General features: G+C 43.7%; 1 protein-coding gene across 1 annotated transcript in view; it reads right to left on the bottom strand.

The window, feature by feature from the left end:
* The window catches only part of RAB3C (RAB3C, member RAS oncogene family), a 101,512-nt gene extending 89,701 nt beyond the window's left edge, over positions 1-11,811 (bottom strand). The window contains exon 1 of the mRNA XM_044446513.1: positions 11,584-11,811. Within this exon, the coding sequence (XP_044302448.1) occupies positions 11,584-11,811 (228 nt within the window). The remainder of the gene's footprint in view (positions 1-11,583) is intronic.
* Between the last annotated feature and the right edge of the window lie 696 nt (positions 11,812-12,507).

Genomic DNA, 12,507 nt, shown 5'->3' with positions numbered 1-12,507 from the left:
TCAGAGCACACCCATAGAACTATTATTTAGCAAAACACTCATGAAAAAAATAATCATGATTATCCCATAAATTGCATCTGGACTGGCCTTCAGGACTTCAGCTGCTACTTGCCCACTCATCTGGGGTTGCCTAGTGGTACCTGTGCTTGCTCCTGTTTGTCTAATGATTCAAATCACCCCAGGCCAAGCCAGAGCACTTTAAGGTAACACCCCCCCCCCCAGTCCCTTCTCTATTTACTTCCTAGATCTGAGCACTGCCTTTAAATCAAAGACCTCAGGGCAATTTAAAACAGACAGGACAAAATGAGCGAAAGCTCTGCCATAATATGGCTGCTAAAAGCCTGACACTTTAAGAACAGCTTTCGACTTAAGGTGGGATTCCTGATCAGATTGTTTTGGTTCCTGACTTCTAGGTGAGCAGGAGTCTGAGGAAGCTGCCCCAGCTGGTCTAGGGACTTTGGGATACAACCAGCCAAGCTCCCAGGGAGCAAGTGAGTGATCTGGGAGAGCAAACAAGAATCTGGCAGCAGAGGCGGAGGTCAACAGGGAGGTTCCTAACATTTTTGCTTCTTTTTCTCTCCCTCCTTAGTTTCCTCTCCTGCCTTAGTTTTCTTCTTTGTAACACACTCCCATTTACTGGTAGGACTCTGTTGTTAACTTCAGGGAAGGGAAGAGGAAGTAGTGGTTGGTACAACAGGCCCAGTGAGTTACGATCAAAAAGGTAGCAGGAAGAATGGAGTGAGAAGACTCCCCAGTGGTGGCGACCTGCAATGCCTGTGCTATATTTGTTTTACCGCTTAAGGCCAACATGGCCTACACGTGCAAGTTAGTAGGCCTGCTAGAAGAAAAGGTGAGAGCACCAGAGTAGTGAGTGTCTACCCTCAAGGAAACAAAAGAAGATGAAAAGATTTTGGACAGCGTGGTGGAACTGCAACAGAAGTTAGAAGTGCAACAGCAAGCTGAGGCAGAAGAGAAGAATCCTGAGGGAAGGAAAAATGAGGAAGAAACTCCCTGGAAAAGAGTGACAGGTGTAGAACTAGAAGATAACCCTGTATCAGTGGAAGCAGTGGAACTCTTGAACCACTTTCTGTTACTGTAGGATGAGACTGGAGGGCAGCCTGCTGTGGAAGAACTGCAAATCATCCTGTGCAACACTAAACAAGACGCAAAAGGACGACCAAGTGGTGGCAATGATACCAAAGCTTGAAAGAACCAGAAGAGAAGAGTGTTAGTTGCAGGAGACTCCTTGTTGCATGGGATTCTACTGTTCTGTGATTCTGTGTCCTGCCCCCCTGCTACACCTTAGATATGCTAATATAAGCTTGCCTTACTTTAGACATGCTAAGGCATGCCTGTCCCTGTATGTTGTTTGTCTTAATACATTCAATCCTATTATCTTATTTTCCTGTTCCTTTAGCAAACTGCCTACCTGATCCCCCACCTGGTCCTCCACCCTTCCCCAAAGTGTGTATGCATCTTGTAAAGATGCCAGCTTGATAGTCCCTTCAGGGATTACTACATGCTGCATGGATTTCCTGTATATCTGAATAAATTGTAAATGTTCTTTTGATTGTACACCCCAGTGGACTCTCGGGTTTTTTTTTTTGTCAAGAGCATTAAAACAAAAGATAGCATACTAAAATTACAGGGGACTCAGGTTACAAAAAGGGACAGTTTAGATTAATTGGACAAATGTATTCAGTTCTGAAGGTAAAAGAATAATTACTGGAATATAGGGAAACAGGTCCTAAATCCTATTGCTCTCATGGCAGATGTGCCTAAGCCTCTGAACTCTTATGAGCATCCAGTACCAGCACATGTCATGGCCATGGCCATCTCCACTGCCACCAGGCCATATGACTTGCATTTCATCTAGGTGGCTTTATGGCTAGTGAGAGGAACGAGGACTGGAGAGCTTAGTGGAATCGGCATGATGCTGTGCCCCCCACATCCTCCCTTCCTCACCCCCCCATCATGCCCCTTTTTCCCTCTTGGGGGCCCAGTTCTGATCTCATGGGGTACACCCAGTGTGGTTCTTTCCTCATTGCCTGTGAGGAGGCAGAGTCCTCACTCATTCTTTGGAGACTCAGCTCTGAGGGTGTAAGACATCAGTATGGACCCTGAAAAATCCTGTGGCCTCTCAGACAATGTCAGGAGGCCATAGGACTGAGCCCTAAATTGTTTAGAAGCTATGATTGAATATAGTATGAGTGTGGGGGGAAATGAGAGTCCTACTGAATTGAGAAAGCATAATTATTGATGGTATTTGCTCTTTTGCCTTGAATGGAACATAAGGAAAAGGAGGATGGAATGTCCTAGAAGACGGCGAGGCTGGTTGGGACCCTGAAGAGCAATACACACTACCTTTATTGTAGGCCATGCTTATAATTCTGTACAATTAGTGCCTGTTCTGGATTTTTGAGGTCCCTTAGGTAAGATCCTGCACAGATGCTGCTCCTCCAGTGAGTCTACCTTCCCACCACCATTGCTGCTCACTGGCATTGTGCCCCACCTTCGCTTTCAATGTTGCCATGGCCTGCTTGCTTGGCAGTCAAAGAACAACTAGACGATTGCATCTACTGTTCCTCTTTCCTTCTTATCGCCACTACGAGAGGCAGGTGAATGAGCAGAAGGCTCTTGATGGGGGCCTGCAGGTGTGGGGGACTTTGGATAGTGCCCAGCATTGTCTAACCTGGAAGCTGGCCCTGTGTACAGTGCATTAGTAAGCAACCCCACGGTCAAATTCTTGTGCATGGAAAAAGCAAGGAGAACTTGGTTATTCACTCAGCGAGCAGTTTTGTACTTCGTGCTTACATAAATCCATCTTCACTTTCTTGCTCCAGTGCAAAACATGTTACAATTACTTTTGTCCCTTGATCTACATTTCTTTCTCTAATCCCAGCATAAAATTCATCAGCTGCTCAGGAGGGAGTTATAGACACGATCAAAGGCTCTGTGGTTGACTGTCTTTGATCACTTCAACAAGCCATTTTGGGATGGGTTAACTGAGTTGACACGCTGCTCCAGATTCTGGGCCTTAATCTGGAGGTTTGGAACACTCTTTTGGAAGTGCTGCTTCAGCTGCTTCTCTGAAAGCTCTTTTATGAAGACTCTCAGCTATGATAATGGTAAATGAGCATCCCTGTTCAAGCCAGGGAGGGCATTTATGTACCAAAAGGGCAACTTGTCTGCTCTATAATAGAAAGAAAATTTGAAATGTATCTGGAAAGAAAGCTTCATATGAAATTTTTTAAAACAAAAAGGAGAAAGAGACTAGCGTTGGATAAAGAAAATGAAAATAGGGCCCTTGCTGAAGATTCGTTAACAGAGAGCAGGAATGAGCCCCCTGCCCTGCCATGGTCTTGGTAAATACCCCATGTTCTATGTGGGAAGCAGGGGTGGGGGGAGAACTGCATTGGACTGTGCAGCGGAGACCAGTGGAAGGCTGAAAGCACAGGGGGTCCAATTGTGTGTGTGTGTGTGTGGGGGGGGGAATGAAAGTCCAGCAGATGTTCTCAACTCAGCCCCCTGTGCCTTATTCAGTTAACTCTATTCCAGCACCAATATTATCCGATGTGAGTCAAGCCAGCACCCAGGCTTCTGTTTTAAAACAGGCCACAATTTCTGTATTTCATTTGTTTAAGAAAGCTAAGGAACGCTATGCAAAATCTGGGTCTCTCCTCTGCGAGTTATGCAAAACTTAACTGCAGAATTTGCAAGGGACCATGGAGGAAGAGGCTGACTGCCTATTCCTCAAGTTGCAACAAGAATAACAAAAGCAAGAACAATTGGTCTCCAACGCTTTGTCACTGATTTGCACAATTTATGCAGTTTGCTCTTGTCGAGAGTTCCAGCCAACCCACCAGCCTGCCCTCTTCCAGAATGCTCCATTTCCCTTACTGCCATCCCTTGGTTACACTGCTAATATACTGTAGCTGGAAATCCGTATAAGCTTTTAACTAGTCACTGAGGACACAAGACATGGCCTTTGTCTGTGATTATTTTCACATTGATTTTCCAGGCTTTCTGGAAACTTGCTGTGAGGGTGCGTCTTTCCACATTTCTTCTGTGTGTGTCCAGTGCCCACTCCATTTTTCTGCCCCCCCCCCCCCGCCCCAGGCTTTCATACATCTGGGCAGGTGACTTTTTTCTTTCTGATCACCTATAACATTGTTCTTTCAGCTAGAAATGCCAGGGACTGCACCTGAATCCATCTGCATGCACACGTTTTCTACTGCTGAGCTACAGCTCTTTCTCAGAAAGTGCCTCCCAGGACACCTTTACTTTACTTTGTAAAGCCTTCTAAGAAGCGGTTTGGGGACTAGATGTCAACATTGTTCAAAGATGTGGAAATGATCATTAGGATACTTGAGAGTTCCCATTTTTCAAAGCAAATGGACATGATTTGCATTTCCTGAACTAATGTTCACACAGTTACCTCTTGATTTGCATGTTACTGGATTTTGGGATACATTTTTTTAGCTCAAAAGACATATCAAAATGTCTATTTTTACCTTAGGTTATAATTCATGCAGAAATGCCTATTTTGTAGGAAATTAAGATAAAATGCAAATTTTCATTGCTTTTCTTTTTTTAATGGCAGATTGATACAGAAACAGGATGGAAAAATCATGAATGAATCCATAGGAAGCTGAAATAGATCGGAAATAGACTGTCTCTAACACAGACGTCCAATACTGCAAATCTGGAGAAGTAATTTCCCAGCGCCACTTTCACCTCCATCCAGTTCATAGTCACCCACTTGTTTGTGTAGGGCTCCTTCTGATCAAGGGGCCAAGCTCTCAGTAATTCCTTTCCAGTGGGAGTAGAGGCCGAAGGCAAAAGGAGTAGAGCCAAAATGCCAGAATATTTTAGCTTACCTCTCTTACTGTCAAGTCAATGCTGCCTCTTAGGAGAGGCATTTCAATCTTTTCAAATAGGGAAGAGACCTGTGCACCACCTGGAAACTCCTTGCATGAGTGACTGGGGAGGGGGGGAGGGGAAGGGGGCATGACATTCTGCAGAATCCTGGAGGCATTGACCCAAGGAGGGTGAGACTTGGCCTGCAAGCCTGAAGTTCAACACCACTGGCTTAATCAGAATTACTTCCAATTAACTGAGCAAAGGAGACAGCCGCTGGGTCTCAGCCCTTATCTGTCCAACAAAAATGTGATTAATTATTTTTGGAAGAAGTGCAATGTCTTTCTTTTGAAATACCTGTTTAATGTAACATCACAGAAACTTCAAATAAAGCCTTTCAGTCACTAATAGACCTTTTAAAATGTTTGATGTTTCTGTAAGGGTTTTTTTGGGGAGGGGCTCTATGTCTAGATTTGAACATGTGCTCTTCTCAGTTAAAGATCAAAGCCTTTTTTCCTCTTTCTAAGCATCTATAATCTCTTTAAAATCAAGAAAGAGGGAGACAAGAGCATGACAAGAGCCCTGTACAGGTATTCCACCTGCACACATGCAGGTGCGTCCAGGCAGACCTCCACATGTACTAGCCCCACCCTTCCCAGTTCTTACTATTAGGCTGTTAAGCAGTAAGGTCAGAAATCAAATTCTGCTCTAGTCCGCTTGGAAAAGCCAAGTTCCCAATCAGGCAGAGGGTTCTAGGGAAAGGCAGGGGACCACTACTCACTTTAGAACTTGCCACCTGACATGGCGAGCTTGGGGCCAGGGAAGACAGGGACCCTGGGATGGAGACCTACAGTGTATCCCCTCCTCTGCCACTTTTTTAACCCTCATAAATGCAGGCTGAACTCCTACGGACAGTTATCAGGAAAACTTTGATGGGCCAAGGGCTGCATTGGCTTGGCAGGGACTTGCCAGAGGCCACATGCCAGCAACGCAGAGGTCCAAAACCTGCAGTGGGTGGAGCCAACCCCAGTAACCACCACTCTCTCTGGCCAGGTTTTCACAGTGTAAGAGGAGTTAATAACCCAGGGAGTTAATAACCCTGCATGTGCTGGGTCATTTCTCTAATTACCCTTGTTGGGTGCCAGAGACCTAGATGTCCAAACCCAGCAAGAAGGGCTTGTTAGGCTGGCTAATTAACCATGCAGATCCCAGGCCATGTTGTAGGTCTGTGGGATGGTTTCTTACCCATTCCCAGCATACCATCCCCACTGGGCTTGGACAGCATGCAAAGCTGTGGATGGAGCAGGAACTGGCATCCTGGAGCCAGTAGGACTGTAACCCGCGGAGGCGTCAATAAACTGTGGGGATCATGAGAACTGGATCCATAGCTCCCATGATCTCTTTCAGATGGTCAACTATATATGGATTTGCAGACAGCCATTGTGTAGTGGAGGTTACAGTGTGGGACTGGAACTCCGGAATTTTGGGTTCTAGTCCTCATTCGACCATGAAATTTGCTTGGGTCATTCAGTGACTCTCAGCCTAACCTATATCCCAGAATTCTTTTGAGGATGAAATGGAGAGGAGGAGGACCATATACGCAACGCTGGGCTCCTTGGAGAAAAATATAGGCTATCGATGGCATAAATATATGAATACTTTCATACACACACATACATAACATCCTCTCTTGTGTTGCCATTAGGCTTGGAAGAAGCCTTTCACACATTTTCTTCTCAACCCTAATTGCAGTGCATGTGTGCAGGTGTGCAGTTGTGTAGAACCCTTCCCTCATCAGTCACAACCCACCCCCATTTTCCCCCACCCCATTGCAGTTCATTGTAGGAACCGTCTTCTGTTGAAGCCAATGTGAAGTGGGTAGGGCAGACGTGGGGTGGAATGGGGCATGAAACAGACTGGGCTGCCCCTAAACCCCAGCTGTAACCATAGACGGCAGCTTCCCCCCAACCCCCACTATGTCAAGGTCTACAGAACATAAGATCAGCCACCTAATTTTGGCACTGGGGACAGAATAAATACCTCCCCAGCAGGAAAAAAATCAATATAATAATAATTTTACATCATTTCTGTACTACCCAGTAACCAAAGCTCTCCAGGTGGTTCACAATAATTCAATACCAAACAAACCTGCTGCTTTTTCATGTCATCCCAAACCAGCCATTTCACTCTGCCTTATGGTAGGGCCAGTCATGTAAGTGGCAAAATTAGGAAGGCTGAGATGTGTTGCTTCCTTGTGAATGTGAAGCAGGTTCTGACATGGAAGACAGAAGGAACCCTCTGCTTTGCTGGCGCTCCTGTATTATGTACCAGAGCTCCTGCACATGCAAAAGAGCTGTGAACAGGGACACCCGAACCCTGGGAAATGTTCAGGCAGATCCCAACAGAGATAGTTATTTTGTGCTGCTTTTATTGTAAAACCATCCCGAGATGCTTGTAATGGATGGTATATAAAAGCTTTAGGTAGGTAGGTAGGTAGGTAGATAGATGGTTTTTTCCAAGCTTTGCTTGCATCTGCATAAAGACTCCCACTCTTAACACTTTCCCCAAATGCATCTTCATCATCTCTATGCCTCACCTGTTTACATCACTTCTTCCAAGTTGTATAGTTGAGTTAGGATTCAGTGCAACACTTTTTGCCTAGCAGGGATGCTGATGCCACCAGCCCCCTATCAAGCTTCCCCGTTCTCTCGGAGTATAGGTGCAAACTGTACAACACCTGGAGTGAAACGAATTCTCCCAGCAACCATATACGGCACCCTTTTATAATGCATTTTGGATGGTTTGGTTTCCAATGGGCAATTAAAGCTCATGAGGTGTGCAAAAGACCTGCTCTGATGGAGATGAAAACTGCTAGAATTTATCTGTTGATACAAATTAACGCAGCTGCTTGCAATGTTGGACTCTTCCTGGACGTGTCAGGACAAGCTCCTGCCCTTCAAAATGTACCATCACACCATGGCTTCTAAAATCAGCCAAATGACACAGGAGGGAAGTAGCCTCTCCTCAAAGGCTACCCGGGGCTGTAATGAAACCACCTCAAACAATTCTGTAAATCTTAATACCAGCAGGAAGCTCATCCTTATGGGTAGAAAATGTATGGTTAACTTCTTTTTAGTCATATATGCCCATGGTTTCAGAGTGACCTACACATGTCTTTCAAACATACTAGAATCTATAATTGCAAAAGTCAGTGCAAACACAAAATATGAACCATCTTCAATCAGTCAGAAAGCTAGTATTTCACCAAATACATTCTGTTGGACAGTGTACTCCATTTCTAAGTAGGAACTATGGTTCTACCACCAGAAAATGCTACAGATAATTAGAAAACTGGTGTACCCGGACAATCTGCTATGCAAATTACAAGCACTTGAATGCATCAGTACATACTGCTGCGCACGACGTGTGGTTCTCTTAGAATTTGATTGCAAAATTAAATGAATGGTCCAGAAGCTCTATTTCAGAAGGCAGCTGGATGACAGTAATACAGAGGAATCCAGTGTGAGCCTACCAGTATGGCTCCTACACACTCAATAATAATAATACAGCTGACATTGCAGCTTATGAACTGAGGGGCATGCATTCCATTTATCTGAGATCTGCTCACCAAAACGGCTTTCTCGAGATCCATATCTCATTTCATTAGTAGCCTCTGTGAGGCAGCCATCATCCCATTTGACTTTGGCTGCCTTAAGTGCAGCACAAATCACTTAGCGCAAAAGCACTACATCTGAACACGGGGACAGCCATATCGAGCAGCCAGGATGCAATTCATTTTGCAATGACAAGACTTCTGAGGAGACACACTTCCAGTAAATCTCCTCCTCAGAGGCAGTGTGGTGTGTTGGGCACAGAAGTAGCTCCAGGATCAGCAGGATCCGAGCGTGCTGGGCTCAGAGATGAATCTGGTATGTCAACTTTCCCCAGACAAGCACCCTCCAGATATGCTAGGGTTTCTACCCTGTCATTTTCAGCTCCCATCATGGCCTTTAGTTTTTTATCCCATCACACAGGTAAGTGGACAGGCTGGCACAATGAAAGGGATGGAGGGAAGGAGAAGCCTGTGAGAGCACCAGTGAGAATCTCTTTCCTTCAGGGCAATCTGGGTGATTTTGTTTTCTTTCCTCGCTTTTCCATAGCCAGGAAGCCAGTGAGAGCAGAGTGAAGCAACATACTGGGATCAAGTCAGGATAGCGAGTGCAGATGTATTAGCAAACCACCGGGAATTCATACCAACAAGCCAACTTCAAACCATGGTTTCAGATTGTAATTTGTTAGTCTCAGACAAACCATGTTTACTTATTAAATTTATCATCCATCTTTTTTTCTTACAAAGAACTCAGAATGGCTTATGACATTCTCCTCTGCTGTTATCAATCATATCCCTACAACAACCAACCTGTGAAGTAGGTTGGGCCGAGAGTCTGTGACTGGACCAAAGTCACCCAGTGAGTTCTGTGACTGCGTGGGGACTAGAACCCAGACTGCCTAAGTCCCACTCCTGCACTCTCAACCACTGGCTCTAATTAGCTGATTGTTATGGTTTCAGACATGCAGACAAGCTAGAGTTAAACTGAACAAATTAGGGATTTTTCATAATAGCTAGAAATATAGAAATTGCACAAATAAATAAGTAAATTACAAGCAAATCCAGCCAATATTGATAACTCAATAAAGAGAAGGTGTCTTTTTGTCCTGATGGGAAATTTAAGGCCAAAGCAGATATTTCTTTTAAACCTGAGTCTAGCAGTTGCACCTTCCCCTCCATCTGGTGCTTTGTTTTGTTTTTTACTCTAGAGTAACACAGAGTCCTTGATATGGACTGGGCCCCTACTGTGGGGGGATAGGGGAGCATTTAAAATATGGATCAACCCCCCTCTCCCCACCCTCAGCTACTCTAGAATACAAATGAAAAAATCTACTTGCTAGATACAAGTTTAGAGTCATGTTTGCTTTGACATCCAGAATATTGATCTCCAGGGAACAAAATGGTGAAGGAAGGTTACTCAGGTAGAAAAATGCTGTTGCATTAATTCAGATTCTAATACATGGGAAACAGCAGGATCAGGAATGTGCGGGCAGGAAAGTGTCTAAGATGCTTGTCCCAGCATTCCCCTCCTTGCACCCTAGAGCCCATTCACAGTCAAAGACATACATTTCCTCATTTACGGAGACGAAATGTACTGCTGTATTACAAGGCAGTCATGAAGAATCCTCAAAAGGCCTAGCATGTTATTACTGCAGTTTGTAAGGAAGTTACTTTTTCATGTAGAACAGCTTGCACTGTATTATAAAATCAACCTCACAGATTGACATTACAGTAAATGAAATATTATTTTTCATGGAAGGGAATTTTAAAAGGCCCAAGAGATGTTGATGATCCCATGGGATCAAAGCACAGTTTGCCCTTTCATTCACTTGGCTTTGCCACTCTGGGAATGAACCTGGGCTAATGTGCATCCTCTTCCTTTTCCCCTTCCAGCACAGCTGCAAGCTGCAAGGAAGAGTTCCAAAGCTTACATTTGCATTTTTGATTAAGCACAGTTTGTTGTTGACCTGGACAAAGTATGGCTAATCTTAACTATGATTTGTTAAAATCTTCCCCACCCCAAGATGCCTGGAATGCTCTTAAGCTGCAAAAGATCTACCAAGGAGGAGCTTGGTGCAGAAACAGGCTTTTCAGATCATCGGAAAGTACCATTAATGGCACAATGGAGCAAGAGTAAGTCCTACTTGAAGGAAATTCCAAATTCACTTCCACTATAAACAAACATGGGTGGCAATTGTAGAAGTCATCTACTCCTGAGCTGTAGTGGAGCCCTGAGAGCTACAGGGGGTATCTGCTGGGGTTGTGGGGGGTTGCACATTAATGTACATCAACTCACACCACTCACAACACATGGATGCTTTCTCCTCCATGCACATTCCAGGAGCAAAAGATTTGCTCTTGCAGTAACAGCAGTCATTCAATATCATGGCATCAAGGTGCTGAAGCCTTCTTTCCTCCCCAAGCACCCCAAACTAATCAAGCACCCTGGGAACCTTCAAGCAGGGCTCTCAAGAACTTTTCAAGGAAACTCCAGGATTGAGGCTTCTATGGCAGGAACTATGACGGTTCTTCAAAAAGTTTCTGCACTTTTAAAAACGCTATTTATTAAGAATTTCAAAAACAAATTACACTACTTTTCTACATAGTCACCTTCCTTTGTGATGCTTTTTTCCCAGCGTTATACCAATTTTGTAATGTCGTCAGCAAAAAATATATAAAATATACTTATAAAATATAAAAGTGCAGAAACTTTTTGAAGACCCCTCATATATAACCTGTTCTTAAGAGTGGTTTCCCACCCTCACTTTTTTCAATGGTAGCTGATGTGAGGGGACTGGTAGGCATCAGAGAAGGTTTGAGGTTGCATGCGGCCAGCACTTTTGGCACCTTTGAGCTAGATCAGTTCCCTGCCTTAAGGCTGGATCATCCTCACATAAGTCCATTAGAAGAGAAGCCATGTAATCTACACCAGATTAGATGCAAGATGCTAGAAGTTGAGTCAAGCCAGTCAGCCAACAGACATGCAAGGAAAAACAAAGGAAAATAAGTCTGGACCACAAGTCCATCTGCCCTGGCAGAAAAGTACAAATATGGTGAGTTATCATCAACAAGCAGTCCTCAAATGGTCCTTTAATATATATATATTTACTTACCCAGATCTGTAGCTTAATTCTTTTTTCATTTTTGAAAACAGTTTTTACTTTGAAATCGATCCCAACGGTGCTTACGAAAGCTGAAGTAAAAGAATCATCAGCATAACGGAACAAAAACGATGTTTTCCCAACACTGCTATTGCCAATGATGAGCAGTTTGAACATGTAATCAAAGTTCTGGTCTGATGTGTCCTTCTGGCCATACCTGGTGTCTTGTGCAGATGCCATCTGTAATTTTCAGAAAAGACAAGGGGAAGAGATTATTTTTTAAAATTAACTTTTCTGTTGTCTTCCTATAAATCTAACATGTTCGTATTTTATCAAGCTTCTCAGTGCTGGATCCCAGAGTATTAGAGGATGAATTTAATGAGGGCCTAAGATTTCCTCCCCAACTAATTGAGATATCCATCATCAACATTTCCATTCCAAAAAGTAGTGTGAGAGGAAAAAGCACACAGGTGCAGAAGTTATTTCTGCTAAGTAGTTTATTACTGCCACGCTTAAGTGCTGAAAAGTTATTCTAAAGGCCATCATGTTTGCTTACTCAACACAGTGTGAAGTCATATTACATTCACAGAAATGTCAAGGAACTATTCCTCAAGTGGGCAGCAATGCAGTTAAAACTAATTGCTGTGAAAAGCTGCATAAGCCTCTGTGTATCTAGTGAGGGGAGGATGAAATGAAAAATCAATTCACGAGTCATTCAGGAAGCAAAACTTTTGCTTTTCTCATTAGTTCACTTGTTTTTCTTCTGTCTATTTGTGTTGCAATTTTAAGCCATTTGGATCTTTCCCTGTTAACCATGAGCCTCCTTAACACACATTTTAAAAAGCTATAAATTTTATTTCAACTTTTTTCCTGATATTTTAGGCAATAGTTATCCAACTTTCCCCTTCATCCCATCTCCCTGTTAATTGAGAGTAA

Source organism: Varanus komodoensis, unplaced genomic scaffold, assembly GCF_004798865.1.
Source record: "Varanus komodoensis strain SLA01 unplaced genomic scaffold, ASM479886v1 scaffold5, whole genome shotgun sequence".
In the NCBI taxonomy this organism is placed as follows: domain Eukaryota; kingdom Metazoa; phylum Chordata; class Lepidosauria; order Squamata; family Varanidae; genus Varanus; species Varanus komodoensis.
This window is presented reverse-complemented; position numbering and strand designations above follow the sequence as displayed.